Genomic DNA, 26,609 nt, shown 5'->3' with positions numbered 1-26,609 from the left:
GATTGGGTGGAGCAGGGATAAAAGATGTAATGAAAAGTGGGATGAATGGGCAAGGCAAGAAAAGCCTTCGGAATTTCCTAGCTACTACTGGTTTGCTGGGTAGAATATAAGGTGTGGAGGAAATGATCTGGAAATGGAGGGGAGAAACTACGAAGGAGAATCATCCAGAAGGTGGCGGTAGTGCAACACTGACGGATGCAAGCCGCCGTTAAACTCCAAAGAAGAAGAAGAAGAAGTTCCTCCAGAAGCTCGATATCGGTACAGAGATACGAAAAAGAAAATCACACAGAGCTGTTGCAGACCATTTTGGAGTGGCTAAGTCTACAGTAGGCGATATTTGGAGGAGTAAAAGGTGAGAGTGGGGAAATTAGGGAGGTATATTTACAATGGCTTAGCGTGGAAAGTGGGTGGCTTATTGGCAATGTTTTATGTATTGAGCATTTAAGCCTAGTATAGTGACGATTTGCTGTGCCTTGTGTTACTGAATCGGGGTGGTGATTATTTATGCATAATAATCAGGTGTGTTAAAGTCTAACCTATCCGTACTTTAGACCTTTTGGGGATGTGCAATACTGCGTGATGGTGGGTGGCGCTAGTTGCTGGCTTGGTGTTCCGTGGGTTAGATAGCATACCCGTATTCCTGCCTGCATTCACCTAAACCTGGTATTTTTTATGAACAGTATATTTTGTAAAGAATAAAGGAAAGTCAAGTATGTTCTGTGTGGGTTTTTGTGGGGAATCTGGGAACGACGACTGGACCGGTTAAAAAAAGGAAATTGCTGTTACATTACAATCTATTGAATTCTGGGCTGGGTTTGCTGGTAACGGTGCCTCTTAGCATCTTGCGAAGACTTGAGAGGTATACCTTACAACATGTTTACTTTTCTAGGCATGCTTCCAGAACAATCCCATAAGAGGCTGATTAAGCGCGAGGTTACCAGGCCACTGATCGAACACTTGACTGGGTTACATCGATGGTTTGAGGTTATTCCCTCTGTGCAGAAACTGCTTGACTGCGGTATGAGAGAATATGCTGTTCTTTGTAAATATACCACTGCAGAAAAGCTTCACAATCAAACTGGTTAGAGCCTAAAATATAAAATAATCTAACCGTAAATTTGATTTTCGCTGATCGGGTGCAGGATCCCGCCTTCCCAGATTGTAGCATCACACCGTTTTAATTGTTTGTGTTCTTTAAAATGCCTGCATGCACCAGTATGTGCGTATGTCATTGATTTAACCGTTATAGGGAAAGAATTCGGGGTGGGGGTGTCAATGAGGTTACATACAGACTGTTGGGGGCAAATGGGTTTATTTCCTCCTGGGTGGCCATCAGGGATTAACGAGGTGCAGCGTACTTTATGACGTTGGGGTGCGCAGGCACTACACAGCAGCTGAAGTGTTTTTTGGGTCTGCTCATGTCCTGCGCGCGGTACCAGCTGCCTGTCTTCGGATCAAAACACTCCACCTTGTTCGTGATCCTAAACCCGTCGCTGCCGCCCATCACAAACAGGAGGTTATCCACCACTGCGATGCCAAAATCACTGCGTGGTGTGGACATGGGGGCCACAGCATGCCAGCGGTTTGTTGTAGCGTCATAGACCTCCATGGTCTGCAGGTGCTCAAGCCTGTTGATACCGCCCACCTGGGAGATTCCATAGGTAAGTGAACACTCAGACACCAAAGGGATGGGCAAACATCAACTTTCCCAAAGTCATGAATTCTTAAGGAATTTTTGTCCTAAGAAATCGGGCTCCTTAGAACCTCCCATTATCTATAAATGACACAAGCTTATATCTCATATGTGTTCAACATACATGTCAACCCATCTGCAATGAAAACATGGATTTGGGCAACAGAAAACTTGTACAATTCGGTGAAAACTGAGAGCCATCAAAAAAGACTCCTTATGCTAATATATTTTTCTTTTTTTATTGTTGTTATTACTTAAAAAGAACACTTGTAGCTAATCAGACACTGAAAAAACAATCTGACCAATTATGTCTAGAACTAGAGAAAATAATTAATAAAAAAAATCTAAACTTTACAACCCCAGCTAGCAGTAGAGACTAGAGATGCACCGATACCGATATTCGGATCGGTATCGGCGCCGATCCAGACCTATTTGACGGATCGGGAATCGGCCATGCGTGACCGATCCACGTCCTATACTTACTTATTTAGTTTTTGGCAATCAATCGCACGACAGCTCTTTCCCATTTTACATGTGTGTTTTTGCGGAATTCAAATCGAACGCTATCACTGCCCCTAAGTCTTTTTTGCTACTCAGTGGGTGTGAGTACAGTGACTTCCGCCTGCTGTGAGGTCATGCGCATACCCTTCGCAGTACGAGGAGCGTAAGATAAGACGTGACGATCTGGGAGTATTTTAGGCTTTTAACAGAAACCGGAAGCACAGCGTTTTGCAATCTATGTAAAATAAGGTTTTGAGGTGGGAATAGCGTTTAATGGAAAATCCCATTTAACAAAGCGCACGCAACTGCGAGACAAAACAAAGCAATGGATGATTTGGGAGTCGCTAACTTAATTGGACTGTTTTGCGAACTCGTTACTTGTGATACAAGAGGGGCTGCCATCGCAACAAAAGTGTAACTGCGCTGATGCCAATGGGAGAAAAACTGTTAAAATTTTAAGCATTCGCCACTTGTGTATATTTGCTTTGAAGATATTCATATTGAACTGCAAATGCATCAAAAACGCTTAAAACAAATCAGCGTTTTGCAATCACGGTGGAACAGTACGTTATGTATGTTTGTAGTAGCCTAATTAAATATTTTTTGTCATACATTTTTTCCATCTGTATTTACTAGCTTAAAAAAAAATTATATGTAAAGTATAACAAAGTAAAAAGAGCTCTTGTATCGGAATCTGTATCGGTATCGGCAGTTGTGTATCCAAATCGGATCGGAACTGAAAAAACGTGGATCGCCCATCTCTAGTAGTGCCCATCTCCCCCAGTAGATTCATTTATAACCCAGAAATGAATGCAGGGTAGCATATACGTTTTTATGTGTATTAAGATAAGCCTTTGAAGCAGCTATTTCTGGAATTGAACTGTTTTGTTTGGTCTAAATGCATCACAATCAAAGACACAGCAGCAAAGACAAAAAAAGACAAAGTCTCACAGGTAAAATGTGAGATTTGACACAGAAAGGAATCACTCACCGCATAGATCTTCCCATGATATGCAGTGACTCCAAGGCTATGACGGGGAGTGCTCATTGGAGCGATCATGGTCCATTCCTCAGTGAGTGGATCATAGCACTCTGCTGAGAAAAGGGTCTCCGTTCCATTGTGACCCCCACAGATGTATATCTATGAAAACCAGTTTAACTGTGAAGACCGTTATGCTGTATATAATTGGGGTTGGAGGTTACAAATAAAGTTCGCTGTGACTCAAAAATAAAAACATGTGATATGGATAGTGTATGACAGGGTTCCCCAGTTCAGGTCCTGGTGGCCAGAGTCCAACGCAGTTTGCAGATTTCCCTTCTCAAACACACCATAATCAGCTAATTTTCAGGTGTAGTATGGGTGTTTGAAAAGGGAAATCTGCAAACTGTTTTTGATTCTGGCCCCTTAGGAACGGAATAATGGAAACCTGGCGTGGGAACACCATTTCATCTATTTCACCAGAGGTGGCAATTTCAGGTCCAGAAAGTAAAACTCCAGACCGAGATTTTGTTTCAACCAACCAGTTGAGTACTCTGTGACTGTGACTCTTTATAGTCAACTGGTTGGTTGAAAGTAAATCATGGTCTGGATTTTTACTTTCTGGACCTGAAATTGCCCTCTCTCTATTTCACAGGTCTTGGTCTATGACACCACAGCACTACCCAATGTGCCACTAATGCTGACCAATAATCCATTTATCCAAACACTTAAATTTAACTTAATAATTATGGATTAAAATCAGCAATCTGAAGAGAAAGAGAGCTCGTGACTGTGCAAAATACTCAATTTCAAGGGGAAAATGAGGGTAAACACAGTCAGACGGCCTCCCATTAACCTACCTTGCCATTCAGGGTGGTGGCACTGGCCTTGTTCCGCCACTCATTCATGGGATCGATCAGGGTCCATTCGTTGGTTTTTGGATTATACCGCTCAACTTTGTTGAGGGGCCTGAAACCAATATGGCCACCCATGGCGTAGATAAAACCATCAAGCACGGCTACGCTAACATTACAGCGGTGCCAGTGCATTGGAGCCATCTCCTGCCATGTCCGTGTCATGGGGTTGAATCTGCGCACGGTATTGGTGAAGTTTTGGCCATCAACCCCCCCAATACAGTACACAAATCCATCGCAGTACACGGTGCCATGTCCGGCTAGGTAGCTCTGCTCCTCTTGCGTAATATCCACCCAACGGTCGGCCTGTGTGTCGTACGCGTCGATCCAGTTCTTTGTACGGAAATTCCAGCCCCCAACAGCCAGCAAGATGTCAGATGGCAGGCGTGAGCGGATCAGAGGGTTATCAAAGTCAGAGCTTGGACTTTCAACGTCGAGGTCATACATGACCTTCAAGACGTCATTGACAATGGGCCTGCACGCCGCATTGGTCTTCACTAGATCATTGTTTTTGACGATCTTCATGAAATATTCCGGATCCATGCGAGCCATCCGGACCTACACAGGAAACAAGAATGAGGGAATTCCCATGAGTTCCTTAGTGCTTTCTCTGCATCTCTGGAGATGTGACAGCTAACACTTGTTTAATGTAAGACATTTGAGTGTGTTGTTTTCCATTTATTTGTTTGTTAGACTCTACTGCTGGTTTTATGACTTAGAAGCTGAGGTTGTAGACTTATGGGACATGGAAATGGAGGTTCAGTCTCTAGCTACAATAATAAGGACTTCACTGAAAGAGTATTCTATTGTTATGTCCACGTCAGCAAGAATGTTGGATAATTATAGTCACCTTTGGTAACAGGACTGAAATATGGGCCTCTCGGCTGACAGGCTCGTGCTTGATCCATCGGAGGATGGCGTCAAACACCACATCCTCCTGTGTGACATTCAGCTCATCCTTCTCAATGATGTCACACAGCTGTTGCAAGGTGAGCTCCGGGAACTCCACTGAAGTGGTGGCAACCTCCTTGAAGTTCCTCAGGATTGAATGGAAGGCAGACTGGCGCAGCTCATTGAGGCAGTAGATGTCTGCGATTTGAAAAATGCCAATGCAGTTCTGGGGGCAGAGCTGGTCATGCAGAAAATCGCAGCATCGCTGTACAATGCCCAGGATGTTAAGCTGGTCAGCGGCTAACAGGAGGTTCTCCACATTGTCAGCCGTGACAAGCACAGAGTACGTATAGGCGTACTCGATGATCTGCCTCAGTGTTTCTGGGAAAATGCCTGGGAATTGGTATTCCCGATTTCCTGAATCATTCCAGTCACTGGTGAACAGAGCCCTGAAAAACAATCCAGATGTGACTCATTTAACACTAGAAAGACTGACTGGGTCAATTGACCCAAATCAAGCAAAATCACTGCTATTTCTCATTGAAGTTCTTGCTACAAAAATCTGAAAAAATCTGACTTTTATTTTTTTATCATTCTTGAACAGAACATGGTAACACAAATGAAGTTGCTGGTGAAATTAGTATTTTACAGCAGTATATACCTAGAAAGACTGACTGGGTCAATTGACGTAATGTCATGCAAATGAATTAGATAACCAAGTCATAATAACAATAACATAATAGTCATAACACCATCACCGACAGGGCAACTTGAGAGAAGAGTCAGCTATCAAGTCACGGTCGCTTGTAAACGCAACAAAACTGTCACTACCTGTGACACGTGCAAGCGTCCTGTTTGCGGCAAATGCTTGGCCAAAATGTGCATGAGCTGTCAAACGAAAGCTAACTGAAGCTAACTTTTTTCAGATTTTTGTAGCAAGAACTTCAATGAGAAATAGCAGTGATTTTGTTTGATTTGGGTCAATTGACCCAGTCAGTCTTTCTAGTGTTAACAAATATGGGTTTTGCAGACAAAGTTAAATAAGGGCTTTTCTAACTTTTGAACCAGGGACCCCAAAATGAATATTGGCGAGAGCTAAAAACCCCCTGCCACAGATGATCACATAGGTACTTAAAAACTAGGCATCTGGTCAGGAAGGGCTTTAATCGTATTTTTCCAGCAGTGGTTCCCCCTAAATATTTTTCACTTGGACTGGAGGGCAGGTCCACTGGAATATTTTTTTACCCTCTAATTGACATGGTCCCCTATGTATATCATACAGTTATTGTTACTATTATTACTATATGTCAGAATGTAAGGTGGCTCAGAAATATTTCTTATTAGCCCTGACCTACACTAACATAACACAATAATGCATTTAAAAACTTTCTGTTATAACAGAAGCTCATTGCCAGGTAGAAGTCACCGGAAAAAGAGAGAAAAATCTGACACCTTGTTGTTTTGACATCATCAGCATATATGGGTCACAGCTATACTTACTCGAAATAGGTGCTGCAGCCACACAGAACTACTCTGTGGGCTTCGAATTTTACGTTGTCCGCGACAAGGACCACGTCACAGAGCTTTCCGGCCAGCCGCAGCTCGTTGAATTTTTGGAAAGACTTCTTTCTCTCCATGTTGTGTCTCATCATTTTCCCAAAAGCCAATGTCTCTTCCATTTCTCTTGCTTATTTCCCTCGAAATGACCAGCAACTGACTTATATACGTATGATGACTATACGTTCTAAATACGCAACGACTCCGTTTTTACGTCAAAATGTTCAGTATTTAGTTTTGTTTACTTTCAAATCTACGTGTGTGTGTGCGTGTGTGTGTTTGTTGTGGTGGGGGGGGGGTATTTTTCGTACGTGGATTACTCGTAAATTTAGCCTGATGTAATTGTTGACGATTTGGCATGATCCTGAATCTGTCGGTTTTTGGAAACTCTTGCTGGATGTGTTGTCATAGCAACACATCCAAATCCTCAAACCTGCTCGGAGCAGGTTTGTTCTGTGTAAACAATGATTAGCTCACACACGTAATCAGTGTCCGTGCATAGAAATCCGTTCAGTCATGGCCTCGCCATTCATGGATGTGCGACCAATTGCAATCGGTGCACTAATAATAAGAAGGGAATTTCAAATTGAGAGGGTTTTCTGCGCGATCGGCAAGATCCTTTATTAATGTTGCCGGATGATATTCTTTTCGAAAGATACTGCTTCGGCCGAGATGGAATATCATATCTTAAACGTTTATTAGCTCCGAATAATAGAAGTCCAACTAGGCGAAGTCGGGCTCTCGCAGCCACACAGACAATGTGCATCGCCTTGAGATATTTTACAGGCGGCATTTTTTTTGGTATACTATAATACTGCAGGCGTTGCGGATAATATATCAAAGAGTACAGTTTGCCGGGCAATTCGCAATTGTTTTTCCCGAACACCTGTGAGTGCAGGCTATTAAAGATGCGTTTTATGCCACTGCAGGTAATGTATACGCAATAAAACTACAGTTCTATAAAGAATTTAAAAACCACACTAATACAGTCAAACCTCCCTTATCCGGACCTCCAATATACGGGCACCTCCCTGTACCGGGCAGCTCTAGGCACGCTCGTGGGCAAATTAATTTTACACAACCAGCAGCTGTTGTTACGAGCACCAGTCTAGGGTTGGGGTGTAACAGTGTGAAAGGTGACGTGGAGTAAGGGAAGGACAGGGTGCGATGGACAAGGGAATACACGTGGACAAAGGAGTATTTTTTATATATATTTTTCTGGTTTTATTGACAAGCCATGGACACAGAAAAAATACACCCGGTGCAAAAGGACTCAGGAGTGACTGTAGAGAAAACAATAAACAAAACCCATCTTCCGAACGCAACTCAAAGCTAATTTACCGAAGTGTAGAGAAAACAAAAACACAGCGACAAATTCTACACCTTACGTACAAGCTCGCAAAACAAAATGGGGGTCAATCCCTAATCCCTATGCACCTGCAATGGAGAGCGAGCTAGAGGACGAGGTTGTGGGCGGTATCTGCAGGTGGAGGCGGAGCGAACGTCGAAAGGAGGGCAAGCTGGAGGACGAGGCTGTGGGCGGAGCTTAATTTACGGCGGCGCGTAACACTGTGCAAATTTGCAATATCCATGGCGTAGTGTCATGTTCCTCCAGAAGGTGAAGAAAGCAAACGAACATCGAATGAACTGAGTGTGTATACAGTTGAACTATATGCCATCATGATGGCATTAGAATGGGTTGGAAAGGAAGAAAAAGTAAGTAAAATCTTGATTGGAAGTGATTCGTTGTCTGCACTGTACAGTCTCAGTTCAGGGGTGTCCAATAGCCGTCAGGATCTGGTGTATGCAATATTGCTGACATATATGAGTATAAAAGGAAAAGGTAAACAGATTCAACTTATTTGGGTCCCAGCTCATATAGGTATTTTGGGTAACGAGAGGGTGGATAAGCTAGCCAAGCAAGCCACTAAAAAAGATGATATTGAAGTATATGTAAAAATGTCAAAAGCTGAAGGGAAAAGTATAGTTTGGAAAGAAGCTGTGAGAGAATGGCAACAGCAGTGGGATAGGGAATCTAAAGGGAGACATCTATATGGCCTTCAAAATAAAGTTGGAACGACAAGGAACTGGGGAGGGCCTAGAAGAGAGGAAATGGTAATGACAAGATTAAGAATTGGACACAGTAACCTGAATAGTTCATTACATATTATAGGGAAGCATCCTACTGGTTTTTGTGAGGTGTGTAAGACACCAGAAACCATACAACATGTGCTTATAAATTGCAGAAGATATGAAGCACAAAGGAGGAAAATGATGGGAGAATTAAGAAAAGGAGGATTGGGTGGAGCAGGGATAAAAGATGTAATGAAAAGTGGGATGAATGGGCAAGGCAAGAAAAGCCTTCGGAATTTCCTAGCTACTACTGGTTTGCTGGGTAGAATATAAGGTGTGGAGGAAATGATCTGGAAATGGAGGGGAGAAACTACGAAGGAGAATCATCCAGAAGGTGGCGGTAGTGCAACACTGACGGATGCAAGCCGCCGTTAAACTCCAAAGAAGAAGAAGAAGAAGTTCCTCCAGAAGCTCGATATCGGTACAGAGATACGAAAAAGAAAATCACACAGAGCTGTTGCAGACCATTTTGGAGTGGCTAAGTCTACAGTAGGCGATATTTGGAGGAGTAAAAGGTGAGAGTGGGGAAATTAGGGAGGTATATTTACAATGGCTTAGCGTGGAAAGTGGGTGGCTTATTGGCAATGTTTTATGTATTGAGCATTTAAGCCTAGTATAGTGACGATTTGCTGTGCCTTGTGTTACTGAATCGGGGTGGTGATTATTTATGCATAATAATCAGGTGTGTTAAAGTCTAACCTATCCGTACTTTAGACCTTTTGGGGATGTGCAATACTGCGTGATGGTGGGTGGCGCTAGTTGCTGGCTTGGTGTTCCGTGGGTTAGATAGCATACCCGTATTCCTGCCTGCATTCACCTAAACCTGGTATTTTTTATGAACAGTATATTTTGTAAAGAATAAAGGAAAGTCAAGTATGTTCTGTGTGGGTTTTTGTGGGGAATCTGGGAACGACGACTGGACCGGTTAAAAAAAGGAAATTGCTGTTACATTACAATCTATTGAATTCTGGGCTGGGTTTGCTGGTAACGGTGCCTCTTAGCATCTTGCGAAGACTTGAGAGGTATACCTTACAACATGTTTACTTTTCTAGGCATGCTTCCAGAACAATCCCATAAGAGGCTGATTAAGCGCGAGGTTACCAGGCCACTGATCGAACACTTGACTGGGTTACATCGATGGTTTGAGGTTATTCCCTCTGTGCAGAAACTGCTTGACTGCGGTATGAGAGAATATGCTGTTCTTTGTAAATATACCACTGCAGAAAAGCTTCACAATCAAACTGGTTAGAGCCTAAAATATAAAATAATCTAACCGTAAATTTGATTTTCGCTGATCGGGTGCAGGATCCCGCCTTCCCAGATTGTAGCATCACACCGTTTTAATTGTTTGTGTTCTTTAAAATGCCTGCATGCACCAGTATGTGCGTATGTCATTGATTTAACCGTTATAGGGAAAGAATTCGGGGTGGGGGTGTCAATGAGGTTACATACAGACTGTTGGGGGCAAATGGGTTTATTTCCTCCTGGGTGGCCATCAGGGATTAACGAGGTGCAGCGTACTTTATGACGTTGGGGTGCGCAGGCACTACACAGCAGCTGAAGTGTTTTTTGGGTCTGCTCATGTCCTGCGCGCGGTACCAGCTGCCTGTCTTCGGATCAAAACACTCCACCTTGTTCGTGATCCTAAACCCGTCGCTGCCGCCCATCACAAACAGGAGGTTATCCACCACTGCGATGCCAAAATCACTGCGTGGTGTGGACATGGGGGCCACAGCATGCCAGCGGTTTGTTGTAGCGTCATAGACCTCCATGGTCTGCAGGTGCTCAAGCCTGTTGATACCGCCCACCTGGGAGATTCCATAGGTAAGTGAACACTCAGACACCAAAGGGATGGGCAAACATCAACTTTCCCAAAGTCATGAATTCTTAAGGAATTTTTGTCCTAAGAAATCGGGCTCCTTAGAACCTCCCATTATCTATAAATGACACAAGCTTATATCTCATATGTGTTCAACATACATGTCAACCCATCTGCAATGAAAACATGGATTTGGGCAACAGAAAACTTGTACAATTCGGTGAAAACTGAGAGCCATCAAAAAAGACTCCTTATGCTAATATATTTTTCTTTTTTTATTGTTGTTATTACTTAAAAAGAACACTTGTAGCTAATCAGACACTGAAAAAACAATCTGACCAATTATGTCTAGAACTAGAGAAAATAATTAATAAAAAAAATCTAAACTTTACAACCCCAGCTAGCAGTAGAGACTAGAGATGCACCGATACCGATATTCGGATCGGTATCGGCGCCGATCCAGACCTATTTGACGGATCGGGAATCGGCCATGCGTGACCGATCCACGTCCTATACTTACTTATTTAGTTTTTGGCAATCAATCGCACGACAGCTCTTTCCCATTTTACATGTGTGTTTTTGCGGAATTCAAATCGAACGCTATCACTGCCCCTAAGTCTTTTTTGCTACTCAGTGGGTGTGAGTACAGTGACTTCCGCCTGCTGTGAGGTCATGCGCATACCCTTCGCAGTACGAGGAGCGTAAGATAAGACGTGACGATCTGGGAGTATTTTAGGCTTTTAACAGAAACCGGAAGCACAGCGTTTTGCAATCTATGTAAAATAAGGTTTTGAGGTGGGAATAGCGTTTAATGGAAAATCCCATTTAACAAAGCGCACGCAACTGCGAGACAAAACAAAGCAATGGATGATTTGGGAGTCGCTAACTTAATTGGACTGTTTTGCGAACTCGTTACTTGTGATACAAGAGGGGCTGCCATCGCAACAAAAGTGTAACTGCGCTGATGCCAATGGGAGAAAAACTGTTAAAATTTTAAGCATTCGCCACTTGTGTATATTTGCTTTGAAGATATTCATATTGAACTGCAAATGCATCAAAAACGCTTAAAACAAATCAGCGTTTTGCAATCACGGTGGAACAGTACGTTATGTATGTTTGTAGTAGCCTAATTAAATATTTTTTGTCATACATTTTTTCCATCTGTATTTACTAGCTTAAAAAAAAATAATATGTAAAGTATAACAAAGTAAAAAGAGCTCTTGTATCGGAATCTGTATCGGTATCGGCAGTTGTGTATCCAAATCGGATCGGAACTGAAAAAACGTGGATCGCCCATCTCTAGTAGTGCCCATCTCCCCCAGTAGATTCATTTATAACCCAGAAATGAATGCAGGGTAGCATATACGTTTTTATGTGTATTAAGATAAGCCTTTGAAGCAGCTATTTCTGGAATTGAACTGTTTTGTTTGGTCTAAATGCATCACAATCAAAGACACAGCAGCAAAGACAAAAAAAGACAAAGTCTCACAGGTAAAATGTGAGATTTGACACAGAAAGGAATCACTCACCGCATAGATCTTCCCATGATATGCAGTGACTCCAAGGCTATGACGGGGAGTGCTCATTGGAGCGATCATGGTCCATTCCTCAGTGAGTGGATCATAGCACTCTGCTGAGAAAAGGGTCTCCGTTCCATTGTGACCCCCACAGATGTATATCTATGAAAACCAGTTTAACTGTGAAGACCGTTATGCTGTATATAATTGGGGTTGGAGGTTACAAATAAAGTTCGCTGTGACTCAAAAATAAAAACATGTGATATGGATAGTGTATGACAGGGTTCCCCAGTTCAGGTCCTGGTGGCCAGAGTCCAACGCAGTTTGCAGATTTCCCTTCTCAAACACACCATAATCAGCTAATTTTCAGGTGTAGTATGGGTGTTTGAAAAGGGAAATCTGCAAACTGTTTTTGATTCTGGCCCCTTAGGAACGGAATAATGGAAACCTGGCGTGGGAACACCATTTCATCTATTTCACCAGAGGTGGCAATTTCAGGTCCAGAAAGTAAAACTCCAGACCGAGATTTTGTTTCAACCAACCAGTTGAGTACTCTGTGACTGTGACTCTTTATAGTCAACTGGTTGGTTGAAAGTAAATCATGGTCTGGATTTTTACTTTCTGGACCTGAAATTGCCCTCTCTCTATTTCACAGGTCTTGGTCTATGACACCACAGCACTACCCAATGTGCCACTAATGCTGACCAATAATCCATTTATCCAAACACTTAAATTTAACTTAATAATTATGGATTAAAATCAGCAATCTGAAGAGAAAGAGAGCTCGTGACTGTGCAAAATACTCAATTTCAAGGGGAAAATGAGGGTAAACACAGTCAGACGGCCTCCCATTAACCTACCTTGCCATTCAGGGTGGTGGCACTGGCCTTGTTCCGCCACTCATTCATGGGATCGATCAGGGTCCATTCGTTGGTTTTTGGATTATACCGCTCAACTTTGTTGAGGGGCCTGAAACCAATATGGCCACCCATGGCGTAGATAAAACCATCAAGCACGGCTACGCTAACATTACAGCGGTGCCAGTGCATTGGAGCCATCTCCTGCCATGTCCGTGTCATGGGGTTGAATCTGCGCACGGTATTGGTGAAGTTTTGGCCATCAACCCCCCCAATACAGTACACAAATCCATCGCAGTACACGGTGCCATGTCCGGCTAGGTAGCTCTGCTCCTCTTGCGTAATATCCACCCAGCGGTCGGCCTGTGTGTCGTACGCGTCGATCCAGTTCTTTGTACGGAAATTCCAGCCCCCAACAGCCAGCAAGATGTCAGATGGCAGGCGTGAGCGGATCAGAGGGTTATCAAAGTCAGAGCTTGGACTTTCAACGTCGAGGTCATACATGACCTTCAAGACGTCATTGACAATGGGCCTGCACGCCGCATTGGTCTTCACTAGATCATTGTTTTTGACGATCTTCATGAAATATTCCGGATCCATGCGAGCCATCCGGACCTACACAGGAAACAAGAATGAGGGAATTCCCATGAGTTCCTTAGTGCTTTCTCTGCATCTCTGGAGATGTGACAGCTAACACTTGTTTAATGTAAGACATTTGAGTGTGTTGTTTTCCATTTATTTGTTTGTTAGACTCTACTGCTGGTTTTATGACTTAGAAGCTGAGGTTGTAGACTTATGGGACATGGAAATGGAGGTTCAGTCTCTAGCTACAATAATAAGGACTTCACTGAAAGAGTATTCTATTGTTATGTCCACGTCAGCAAGAATGTTGGATAATTATAGTCACCTTTGGTAACAGGACTGAAATATGGGCCTCTCGGCTGACAGGCTCGTGCTTGATCCATCGGAGGATGGCGTCAAACACCACATCCTCCTGTGTGACATTCAGCTCATCCTTCTCAATGATGTCACACAGCTGTTGCAAGGTGAGCTCCGGGAACTCCACTGAAGTGGTGGCAACCTCCTTGAAGTTCCTCAGGATTGAATGGAAGGCAGACTGGCGCAGCTCATTGAGGCAGTAGATGTCTGCGATTTGAAAAATGCCAATGCAGTTCTGGGGGCAGAGCTGGTCATGCAGAAAATCGCAGCATCGCTGTACAATGCCCAGGATGTTAAGCTGGTCAGCGGCTAACAGGAGGTTCTCCACATTGTCAGCCGTGACAAGCACAGAGTACGTATAGGCGTACTCGATGATCTGCCTCAGTGTTTCTGGGAAAATGCCTGGGAATTGGTATTCCCGATTTCCTGAATCATTCCAGTCACTGGTGAACAGAGCCCTGAAAAACAATCCAGATGTGACTCATTTAACACTAGAAAGACTGACTGGGTCAATTGACCCAAATCAAGCAAAATCACTGCTATTTCTCATTGAAGTTCTTGCTACAAAAATCTGAAAAAATCTGACTTTTATTTTTTTATCATTCTTGAACAGAACATGGTAACACAAATGAAGTTGCTGGTGAAATTAGTATTTTACAGCAGTATATACCTAGAAAGACTGACTGGGTCAATTGACGTAATGTCATGCAAATGAATTAGATAACCAAGTCATAATAACAATAACATAATAGTCATAACACCATCACCGACAGGGCAACTTGAGAGAAGAGTCAGCTATCAAGTCACGGTCGCTTGTAAACGCAACAAAACTGTCACTACCTGTGACACGTGCAAGCGTCCTGTTTGCGGCAAATGCTTGGCCAAAATGTGCATGAGCTGTCAAACGAAAGCTAACTGAAGCTAACTTTTTTCAGATTTTTGTAGCAAGAACTTCAATGAGAAATAGCAGTGATTTTGTTTGATTTGGGTCAATTGACCCAGTCAGTCTTTCTAGTGTTAACAAATATGGGTTTTGCAGACAAAGTTAAATAAGGGCTTTTCTAACTTTTGAACCAGGGACCCCAAAATGAATATTGGCGAGAGCTAAAAACCCCCTGCCACAGATGATCACATAGGTACTTAAAAACTAGGCATCTGGTCAGGAAGGGCTTTAATCGTATTTTTCCAGCAGTGGTTCCCCCTAAATATTTTTCACTTGGACTGGAGGGCAGGTCCACTGGAATATTTTTTTACCCTCTAATTGACATGGTCCCCTATGTATATCATACAGTTATTGTTACTATTATTACTATATGTCAGAATGTAAGGTGGCTCAGAAATATTTCTTATTAGCCCTGACCTACACTAACATAACACAATAATGCATTTAAAAACTTTCTGTTATAACAGAAGCTCATTGCCAGGTAGAAGTCACCGGAAAAAGAGAGAAAAATCTGACACCTTGTTGTTTTGACATCATCAGCATATATGGGTCACAGCTATACTTACTCGAAATAGGTGCTGCAGCCACACAGAACTACTCTGTGGGCTTCGAATTTTACGTTGTCCGCGACAAGGACCACGTCACAGAGCTTTCCGGCCAGCCGCAGCTCGTTGAATTTTTGGAAAGACTTCTTTCTCTCCATGTTGTGTCTCATCATTTTCCCAAAAGCCAATGTCTCTTCCATTTCTCTTGCTTATTTCCCTCGAAATGACCAGCAACTGACTTATATACGTATGATGACTATACGTTCTAAATACGCAACGACTCCGTTTTTACGTCAAAATGTTCAGTATTTAGTTTTGTTTACTTTCAAATCTACGTGTGTGTGTGCGTGTGTGTGTTTGTTGTGGTGGGGGGGGGTATTTTTCGTACGTGGATTACTCGTAAATTTAGCCTGATGTAATTGTTGACGATTTGGCATGATCCTGAATCTGTCGGTTTTTGGAAACTCTTGCTGGATGTGTTGTCATAGCAACACATCCAAATCCTCAAACCTGCTCGGAGCAGGTTTGTTCTGTGTAAACAATGATTAGCTCACACACGTAATCAGTGTCCGTGCATAGAAATCCGTTCAGTCATGGCCTCGCCATTCATGGATGTGCGACCAATTGCAATCGGTGCACTAATAATAAGAAGGGAATTTCAAATTGAGAGGGTTTTCTGCGCGATCGGCAAGATCCTTTATTAATGTTGCCGGATGATATTCTTTTCGAAAGATACTGCTTCGGCCGAGATGTGTTGGAGCACGGCGTCTCCACCGGGTCCGTGGATGAGAAGAGATTCACAGCTGACACGGGGAGAAGTTGCAAATCACCGGTTTATTGTCTGACAGATTGCAATCCGGGAGCGGCCGTCTGACATACATTCAGCATGTACAGGAGGAGGCTCTGCCATATGTATCAGCTGTATCCCTTTTAAAGCCCTTTGGGCATCTCCCCCCCCTTTCTCGGTACCTTCCGTGTACGTGACAACCACATGTGTGGTTCCAGCCGGCTCGTACTGTTCTTGGCCTTCTGGAAGGCTAAAAGATAAGTAGGGGCCGCTGATGTTCTCTGTCGCCCCCCCTATCTGTTCCAATTAGGTAGCCTTGGCTTGCCGGCGCGCCAGTCAGTTCTTGTTTTGACTAGTTACAGCCTTATAGAATCATTCCCTTTATTTTATTAATTATTCCCTCAATTCCCCCTTTTGATCTCCGCAAGGAGATCACCCTGATTATGCTGATTAGTAATATTTTCCCTTATTTATGAAATTTTGCATTCCCCCTTTTGGTCTCCACAAGGAGATCACCCTATTGGCGGGGGAGTTGTAGTTCAAAGCTGTCCAAATTACCTTTGCCCCTCTCCGGCCCGACAGGCAGGAGAGGCATCATCTGCGCATAGGTGCCATCCTGCTTCTCTATCACGGTAGTGATGAGACGAACTGATAGTGCGCGCAGGCAGGGAATACAACAACACCCGCAAGTAACTAAAATTGCAGCAAAAGTAGCAATGGATAATAAAAGCGAGCCCATTAAGCCTTTCCACTGTCCGAACGCTGAGGTCAGCCAAGCATCCCAGATGTTATTGATCCCGGAGTGTGTATGCATTGTTTTGGAGAGGGTCCGGAGACCCTCGAGTGCCCTGGTCACTGAGCCGTCTGGTGCTGTGTTGTTGGGAATGTAAGTACAGCATACTTCCCCAAACATAGCGCACACTCCCCCCTTTAGGACTCCAAAGAGTTCCACACACAATCTGTCCATCCAGCCTAGGAAGGAGGGCAAAAACCCTGAGCTTCAGGGAAATTCCACTCCCAGCCCGCCACAGGCGCGGCCCCCCTTCGGGGTCCATGGCTGGCATGGCTCACAAACCACTAATCATTAACATTTTAAGCATTTTAAGCATCACACATAACACACTTGTTTCCCCCAACATTCCCCTTTTTATCTTGATCTCCATCCTGGTCCTAGTGTTGTCTGGCGGTGGATGAGGTGCTTTTGTTCTTTCTGGTCGTTGGAGCAGGGGTGGACTACCCTGCTCTGGTTGCTCAGGTCAGAGGATTATTCTGCCCCTTCTGTTGAGACCTGAGTTGCGTCTAGTTCAGCCGAACTGACGTTCTGGATTCCTTCCCTCAGGGCCTCCTGGATCTCTGCTGTGGTTCTCCCTGGGTCCTCTGCAGCCGCGCACTGGCTCCAGTGAAACCACGTGTCGCGTTTGCCTTTCAGACGAACCGCATGTGACGTCCTCTCCGTAACCTGGAAGGGGCCCGTCCACCTGGGCTCTGACCACGTCCGTTTGATGACTTTCAGGAGGACCCACTCCGCCGTGTGTGGTTTGGCTGGCTGGTTCTCTGGTCTCGCCTCCTGGATCTGTTTAGAGAAATCTGCAACGAGACCTTGCAAACAATCATAATATGCCCTTGGATTTTGCTCCCCCTCCTCGTCGGGGGTCCAGGTTAACCCTTTCTGGGGTCCTGGGAACTGCCTGCCTGTCTGGAGCTCAAAGGGGGTGAACCCGGTCCCCCTGTTTATGGAACACCTCACTGACATCATTGCCAGTGGTAAAGCGTCAACCCAATTCATTTTGGTCTGCGCGCAGATTTCTGCCAATTTTTGTTTTATTGTTTGGTTCATTCGCTCCACTTTTCCCTGGGACTGCGGATGATACACAGTTCCGAACGCATGTCTCAATCCCAACGCTTTCTCTAGGGTCAGTCGGTAATTCGAGTGAACTTCCTCCTCTACCGTGATCATCTGTTTGGACACCACGTATCCTGCAACCCTCTTTGCTTCCTCATCTGCAGCCTGATTTCCTTTCGCTACCATTGTTCCTGACCCTTCATGTCCCTTGCACTTGACCACTGCCACTTTTTTTGGAAGCATCAAGGCCTTTGCAAATTCCCTCATTTCTGCTTCGTGTTTTATTGGCTTGTTTCCCGCGGTCAAGAATCCTGCCCTCAGCCATTGGCTGAGTTCCACATGCACTGCGCCTACAGCATATGCTGAGTCTAAGTCTATGGTAACTTCTTTCCCTTCTGCTAATTTCAGGGCCTCGATAACCGCTATCACCTCGGCTCTCTGGGCTGACTGGGCTCCCCCCAGTCTGTCTGCCTTCAAGGTTACATAATCCTGGCCTTGTCTGGCCACCACTGCATACCCTGCCTGCAAACCTCCTGTGTCTGTTCTTCTCTTGCCGTCTTGCTTTCCCCTCTTCCTGCTTGAAAATAACTTTGCATATTTGAGTTAGACACCCCATGTACAACTTCAACTCATAAACCTTGTTTTTTTTTTTTTTTTTTTTTTTCCATAGCACTCCCCCCTTGCGCAATGGTCAAGACCATGCGCATGCATTATTAAGGTGTCAACCACACGACAAAGGCACAACCAAAAATCCATCACGGTCGTAAAACAGACCATCAGAGTCCTTAGCATCCCCTTTGTTTCCACACAGAGGCCTCATAAGGCCCCTCCCGTGGCTGAACTCACACCCCAAGCATGCAGCCTGTTCTTATCAGTATTGCAGCTTAGCTTTGTGCACCTCAAGCCCCCCTTTCGCTAAGACCTTCAGCAACGGCGGCTTCAGTGCCTGTGCATATAACACAGAGCAGATCACCCACATACTGTAGCAATGTGATTCAATCCATCCAAATCTGCCCTAAGCATGTGTTCACATCCTTGCAGTATCCTCACGTGGATGAACTGCTGACCCCTATAGATGATCGCAAACAAAAACTGTGACTGTTGTGTTAGGGACACACTGAAAAATGCCATCTACAAATCCACAACTGTGAGCCACTCTGCACTGGGTGGCACATCTGTTAGCAGGGTGTGAGGACTGGGATCTCCCACTGATTGATAACCTCCACATTTTGTCTCCTGCCAACATTCCTCTAAACTTTATTTCCCTTCACACTGCACTCCTATCATGCTCCACAGCCACAAACCTCTTAAGTCTCCTACATACTCTGCTCACTCCACTGACTCTCACCAACTCACCTTCAGTAGCAGCCTGCATTCCCTCACACTGAAATCTCTCCATCGCAACAAACAAGTATGTTTGTTCTATGTCCAATTCAGCCTATTGCTATATTGTTCCTGTATAAATGGGCCCCACTGTTCTAGAATTTCCCCAACTTTATCAGTAACATCTTCAATCCCGTATGAACTATGCTGTCCCCTAAATTTTGTCGCAGAAGGCTGTACTGTCCACTGAGCACCTCTACGCCCCCCTCTGTACATTTTATGTCTATCTGCAGCTGACACAAAGCAAACAAATTCACTGGGATATGCTCTAATATTAGTATGGGCATATTTACATGTTTGTAACCTATCTGAACTTCCACTAAACAAGATTTTGGAACATACAGGTGTGTCCTGGCTGATCACAGCTCCAGCACACCAGCTGAACCACCCTGTTCCCCAGTCTCTCCAGAGTCTGGGATCATCAAATTTGTGGGTAAATGGGTGCCCTTTGAGGAAACCCCCATCCATTGTATCTACTCACTCTGTTCCAATTAGGGACCTGAGGCCAATTAGTATCATGGGGGGCCCCAGCGACAGGAGACTGTCGGCTGTCCACAGGCTGCCCCCGGGGCTTGGGTCCGGAGAGACCACTGGTGCCTGGACTTTTTCTTTTTAGCGGTCAGCTCCTCCAGCTGCATCTGATTCCATTTCTTTGTCAGTTCCCTCTCACGCTCTTTAGCAAAGTCCTCCTCTCTCTGAATGCCGGATTCTGCAGGTCCTGCTCCGTCTCAGTGCGCCACCGCTTTTCTTGAGCTTGCAGATAGGCAGCTGGGCTCTCCCCCTCCTTGATGGGCTCCACCTTCATTTCAACCACACTCAGCCGTGGAGGAAACATTAGTCGCAGCTGATGCCAGCAGTTAGCACGGTAACCGTCAAAGTGACATGACTCATTCACAGGAGTCCCTGTCGCCGCTGCCAGGCCACTGCTTCGCAGCAGTCTCTCCATTCCGTCTACCCCAAAAACGCAAGCCAGAACCACCTTTATGTCCCCTATCGCCAGGAGCCGACCCATAGTTTCCTCCTCAAATGCTTTTATCCATTTTCCGGCCCCTTCTGCCAGAACTGGGAGTCTGAGAATCAGGCCCTCCAGATCCTGTCCTGCCCACGGCACATATTGTGTCTGTGCTCCGTTCACCCTCAGCGGAAGCATCGGAGTGTCCCTGGTGGGGGCTTCACAGCCCTCCTGCTTCTCACTATTCTATGATCTGCATTATCCTCCTCTACTCCTTCCTCACTCTCTGTTTCTGTCTCCTTCTCCTGAAACTGACTCCATGCTTTAGATGGAGGGTTAGGGGTGTCCAGCAGATGCACCAGCCCTTCTGCATTACTACCACTTGCTCCGTACCCCACCTTTATCTCACTCCCTTGTTTCTCAGGCCCACATGCCTGGCCTTCTGTTCTTCTCTCACTCCCTCGCAGTCCTTCCTGCACTGCCTGCCGCAGCAATGCACTGACTTCCCTGTATCCATCTAAACAACTTGCCGTTCCGTTCTGCTCCCTACTTCCTTCATCCTTCTGTGTCACCTCACCTCTGAATTCTACCTTCCCCTCTATTACTGGAAACTGACCCTTGTATGAAGGAGGGGGGGCTTCCACTAACGGACACTGACTTTGATATGACAGTGGCCATATTTCTTCCTGTCTCATCTCTTCTTTCTCACCCCCCTTCTTCTCATTTATTGCCTTTCTCATGGCTTTCTGCTCCCTTCTCCAGGCCTCTCCCTTTGCTTTAAATAACCTCAGTACCTCCAGTTCCTCACTCCTTTTCTTTTTACGCCTTTCTGTGTTCTTATTAGCCTTATGATACTTTATCAGAGTCTCCATCTCCTCACACACTGCCACATCCCATGTGCCCCCTTTAGGCCACTTAGTTACCAGGGCCTTTGTTCTATTCCCCCACTTTTTAGACATCTTTTCTATCCTCGCTTTAAGCAGGGGGTGCTCTCTCCCCAACTGCTGTACTGGTGTTTCTGCTGCCTTTACCGGGGCCTGCATTTTAATGCTTTTCTGCACTCTACTGTCACTTGAACTGTTTTCCTGTCTAAAATGAACAGAGTTCCTCACAGTCAACCCATGCTCTATTCTTCTTCTTTTTTTTTTTCGAATTCTCTCCCTGACTGTAGCTACTTCACCTTGATGTGTGGCTCTAAATTATTTATTATTTTATTTTTTTATTATTATTATTATTATTATTTATTTTCTACTTATTTCCTCTCCTAACTAAAATCCCTAACACTGCACCCAATTATCTACGGGCACACATATACTAAAACCTCTTGTCTATAAACTGTTATTTTTCTCACAAAGATGTGGTTTAATACCCTTTATCTCTAAACTTAGTCTCTATAATCCATAAAATCTATTAATCACAATATTTTATTCAAATACATTATTTTAAGATTTATCAAAGTTCTAAACTTTACCAACCCGCACTTCCACTACTGTCAATGACGTTTTATGGAAATGCAAAAATGCTCTATCCTGACCCCTGCTAACTTGATCTCTTCTACTTTGTACTTATTTCTGCTTTATACATCTTTACTTGCAACTTATCTGTTGAACATATACGTGGGCTTCCCCCGATTTAGCCCAAAACTGCGTACGTAATTATTTTCCCCACTTCTGCATCAAATTAGCGCTCTCTCTCTTACGTGCTGCTTCGTCCCTCTGCCTAGCATGCTCTCTCTCCGTTTTCCACAATAGCTCTCCCAATGAGCGCCTGTCTCCTATCTGTTGTCCGGCACCCCGGACCACTGCTCACATACGCTCCCAGGCGTCAGCTACCTCCTTCTCTTTATCTCCTTCACCACTTGCCCCTTCTATGGCTTCCTTCACCACCTGGATCTGCTTTACTAGTGGCTTCCACACTGCATTTTCCGGGGGCTCCCATCCCCCGTCATCTAGCTTCCAATCAAACTCGCGGTCCATTTTTAATCAGTCCTGACTGTTTTAATTCCTCGTCTAGCAGCCCTTCTGCCTCCGGATGTGGGTTCAGCCACCCACACTCAGTACACCTCCTTATCTTAGTTGAATGTCCTACCAACAAACACCACCAATACATAAATCAACAACTTCTAAAATAATAAGACTATATTCAGAGCAGCTTACTGTTGTGTCCCTCCTGAACAGGGCACGTCACACAAGCTCAATCCCAGTCAAACAGGCCCGCCCCCAGCCGAAACCCCCCCGATCCCCAGCAATGCCAACTTGGAAGGGGGTGTTCTTTGAGAACTCCCCTTCGGTTCTGACAAACTGTAAGACCGCAAGCAGTAACAGCAGAGCCACGGGCAAGTTCAACCAACAGAGAGCAAGCGACACGCACCCAGGACAGGAAGAACCCACAACACTGCTCACACACAAACCAGTACAACTGCACCCAAGCTGGTGCTTTGATTCACCCCTTCTTTTTTTTTTTTTTTTCCTTAGTTAGAGAGGGGGACCTTATTCCCTCCTCCCAATCTAGAGTTCGGGGTCCTGAATTCCCTGGGTCTCCCACCCAGCTTTTCTACCGCTCGTAAAATTCTATTTCCCTGCGGGGGTTCCCGTACCCTCCGCTCCTTATAATTCTATTTCCCTGCGGGGGTTCCTGTACCCTCCGCTCCTTATAATTCTATTTCCCTGCGGGGGTTCCCGTACCCTCCGCTCCTTATAATTCTATTTCCCTGCGGGGGTTCCCGTACCCTCCGCTCCTTAAGGTTCTATTTCTCTGCGCACGATACCTAGACACAATGCATACACAACACATAGACAACACAATATACTGTATAAACACAGTGCGTGCAACCTCTCCTCCGTCTTTATTTACCGACGGGCCCCTGGACACTTCAAACTGCTGAATTTGACATATCCAATGTGCAGATTTTGATATAACAGGCTCTGCTCACCTCTTCTAGTCGGCGCCTCGCAGTTATCTGTGTCCAAGTAGGCCGCGTCAACCCTTAGCCGAATCTTGCGAATCTCCTGGGGATCCCGGACGAGCCCCCAAATTGTTGGAGCACTGCATCTCCACCGGGTCCGTGGATGAGAAGAGATTCACAGCTGACACGGGGAGAAGTTGCAAATCACCGGTTTATTGTCTGACAGATTGCAATCCGGGAGCGGCCGTCTGACATACATTCAGCATGTACAGGAGGAGGCTCTGCCATATGTATCAGCTGTATCCCTTTTAAAGCCCTTTGGGCATCTCCCCCCCCTTTCTCGGTACCTTCCGTGTACGTGACAACCACATGTGTGGTTCCAGCCGGCTCGTACTGTTCTTGGCCTTCTGGAAGGCTAAAAGATAAGTAGGGGCCGCTGATGTTCTCTGTCGCCCCCCCCTATCTGTTCCAATTAGGTAGCCTTGGCTTGCCGGCGCGCCAGTCAGTTCTTGTTTTGACTAGTTACAGCCTTATAGAATCATTCCCTTTATTTTATTAATTATTCCCTCAGATGGAATATCATATCTTAAACGTTTATTAGCTCCGAATAATAGAAGTCCAACTAGGCGAAGTCGGGCTCTCGCAGCCACACAGACAATGTGCATCGCCTTGAGATATTTTACAGGCGGCATTTTTTTTGGTATACTATAATACTGCAGGCGTTGCGGATAATATATCAAAGAGTACAGTTTGCCGGGCAATTCGCAATTGTTTTTCCCGAACACCTGTGAGTGCAGGCTATTAAAGATGCGTTTTATGCCACTGCAGGTAATGTATACGCAATAAAACTACAGTTCTATAAAGAATTTAAAAACCACACTAATACAGTCAAACCTCCCTTATCCGGACCTCCAATATACGGGCACCTCCCTGTACCGGGCAGCTCTAGGCACGCTCGTGGGCAAATTAATTTTACACAACCAGCAGCTGTTGTTACGAGCACCAGTCTAGGGTTGGGGTGTAACAGTGTGAAAGGTGACGTGGAGTAAGGGAAGGACAGGGTGCGATGGACAAGGGAATACACGTGGACAAAGGAGTATTTTTTATATATATTTTTCTGGTTTTATTGACAAGCCATGGACACAGAAAAAATACACCCGGTGCAAAAGGACTCAGGAGTGACTGTAGAGAAAACAATAAACAAAACCCATCTTCCGAACGCAACTCAAAGCTAATTTACCGAAGTGTAGAGAAAACAAAAACACAGCGACAAATTCTACACCTTACGTACAAGCTCGCAAAACAAAATGGGGGTCAATCCCTAATCCCTATGCACCTGCAATGGAGAGCGAGCTAGAGGACGAGGTTGTGGGCGGTATCTGCAGGTGGAGGCGGAGCGAACGTCGAAAGGAGGGCAAGCTGGAGGACGAGGCTGTGGGCGGAGCTTAACTTACGGCGGCGCGTAACACTGTGCAAATTTGCAATATCCATGGCGTAGTGTCATGTTCCTCCAGAAGGTGAAGAAAGCAAACGAACATCGAATGAACTGAGTGTGTATACAGTTGAACTATATGCCATCATGATGGCATTAGAATGGGTTGGAAAGGAAGAAAAAGTAAGTAAAATCTTGATTGGAAGTGATTCGTTGTCTGCACTGTACAGTCTCAGTTCAGGGGTGTCCAATAGCCGTCAGGATCTGGTGTATGCAATATTGCTGACATATATGAGTATAAAAGGAAAAGGTAAACAGATTCAACTTATTTGGGTCCCAGCTCATATAGGTATTTTGGGTAACGAGAGGGTGGATAAGCTAGCCAAGCAAGCCACTAAAAAAGATGATATTGAAGTATATGTAAAAATGTCAAAAGCTGAAGGGAAAAGTATAGTTTGGAAAGAAGCTGTGAGAGAATGGCAACAGCAGTGGGATAGGGAATCTAAAGGGAGACATCTATATGGCCTTCAAAATAAAGTTGGAACGACAAGGAACTGGGGAGGGCCTAGAAGAGAGGAAATGGTAATGACAAGATTAAGAATTGGACACAGTAACCTGAATAGTTCATTACATATTATAGGGAAGCATCCTACTGGTTTTTGTGAGGTGTGTAAGACACCAGAAACCATACAACATGTGCTTATAAATTGCAGAAGATATGAAGCACAAAGGAGGAAAATGATGGGAGAATTAAGAAAAGGAGGATTGGGTGGAGCAGGGATAAAAGATGTAATGAAAAGTGGGATGAATGGGCAAGGCAAGAAAAGCCTTCGGAATTTCCTAGCTACTACTGGTTTGCTGGGTAGAATATAAGGTGTGGAGGAAATGATCTGGAAATGGAGGGGAGAAACTACGAAGGAGAATCATCCAGAAGGTGGCGGTAGTGCAACACTGACGGATGCAAGCCGCCGTTAAACTCCAAAGAAGAAGAAGAAGAAGTTCCTCCAGAAGCTCGATATCGGTACAGAGATACGAAAAAGAAAATCACACAGAGCTGTTGCAGACCATTTTGGAGTGGCTAAGTCTACAGTAGGCGATATTTGGAGGAGTAAAAGGTGAGAGTGGGGAAATTAGGGAGGTATATTTACAATGGCTTAGCGTGGAAAGTGGGTGGCTTATTGGCAATGTTTTATGTATTGAGCATTTAAGCCTAGTATAGTGACGATTTGCTGTGCCTTGTGTTACTGAATCGGGGTGGTGATTATTTATGCATAATAATCAGGTGTGTTAAAGTCTAACCTATCCGTACTTTAGACCTTTTGGGGATGTGCAATACTGCGTGATGGTGGGTGGCGCTAGTTGCTGGCTTGGTGTTCCGTGGGTTAGATAGCATACCCGTATTCCTGCCTGCATTCACCTAAACCTGGTATTTTTTATGAACAGTATATTTTGTAAAGAATAAAGGAAAGTCAAGTATGTTCTGTGTGGGTTTTTGTGGGGAATCTGGGAACGACGACTGGACCGGTTAAAAAAAGGAAATTGCTGTTACATTACAATCTATTGAATTCTGGGCTGGGTTTGCTGGTAACGGTGCCTCTTAGCATCTTGCGAAGACTTGAGAGGTATACCTTACAACATGTTTACTTTTCTAGGCATGCTTCCAGAACAATCCCATAAGAGGCTGATTAAGCGCGAGGTTACCAGGCCACTGATCGAACACTTGACTGGGTTACATCGATGGTTTGAGGTTATTCCCTCTGTGCAGAAACTGCTTGACTGCGGTATGAGAGAATATGCTGTTCTTTGTAAATATACCACTGCAGAAAAGCTTCACAATCAAACTGGTTAGAGCCTAAAATATAAAATAATCTAACCGTAAATTTGATTTTCGCTGATCGGGTGCAGGATCCCGCCTTCCCAGATTGTAGCATCACACCGTTTTAATTGTTTGTGTTCTTTAAAATGCCTGCATGCACCAGTATGTGCGTATGTCATTGATTTAACCGTTATAGGGAAAGA

The 26,609-nt window shown here is 44.7% G+C and overlaps 2 protein-coding genes and 2 long non-coding RNA genes across 4 annotated transcripts in view; all 4 read right to left on the bottom strand.

The window, feature by feature from the left end:
• The window catches only part of LOC140592621 (uncharacterized), a 64,632-nt gene that overhangs the window by 17,766 nt on the left and 20,257 nt on the right, over positions 1 to 26,609 (bottom strand). The window lies entirely within an intron of this gene.
• LOC140592620 (kelch-like protein 10) lies at positions 1,296 to 6,841 on the bottom strand. Its single transcript, XM_072716397.1, has 5 exons — positions 6,479 to 6,841; positions 4,938 to 5,427; positions 4,034 to 4,645; positions 3,186 to 3,335; positions 1,296 to 1,645 (listed from the first exon to the last, which is right to left on the bottom strand). Exons 1-5 carry the CDS (start codon positions 6,655 to 6,657, stop codon positions 1,340 to 1,342), a joined length of 1,737 nt encoding a protein of 578 aa, XP_072572498.1. The 5' UTR covers positions 6,658 to 6,841; the 3' UTR covers positions 1,296 to 1,339.
• LOC140592619 (kelch-like protein 10) lies at positions 10,127 to 15,636 on the bottom strand. Its single transcript, XM_072716396.1, has 5 exons — positions 15,310 to 15,636; positions 13,769 to 14,258; positions 12,865 to 13,476; positions 12,017 to 12,166; positions 10,127 to 10,476 (listed from the first exon to the last, which is right to left on the bottom strand). The coding sequence occupies exons 1-5, from the start codon at positions 15,486 to 15,488 to the stop codon at positions 10,171 to 10,173; spliced, it is 1,737 nt and encodes a 578-aa protein (XP_072572497.1). The 5' UTR covers positions 15,489 to 15,636; the 3' UTR covers positions 10,127 to 10,170.
• On the bottom strand, positions 16,104 to 23,724 carry LOC140592618 (uncharacterized). The gene is made up of 2 exons (XR_011992982.1): positions 23,416 to 23,724; positions 16,104 to 17,648 (listed from the first exon to the last, which is right to left on the bottom strand). It is a non-coding gene; the product is annotated as an uncharacterized lncRNA (long non-coding RNA).

The sequence above is a fragment of the Paramormyrops kingsleyae genome, chromosome 9, assembly GCF_048594095.1.
Source record: "Paramormyrops kingsleyae isolate MSU_618 chromosome 9, PKINGS_0.4, whole genome shotgun sequence".
Lineage (NCBI taxonomy): Eukaryota > Metazoa > Chordata > Actinopteri > Osteoglossiformes > Mormyridae > Paramormyrops > Paramormyrops kingsleyae.
This window is presented reverse-complemented; position numbering and strand designations above follow the sequence as displayed.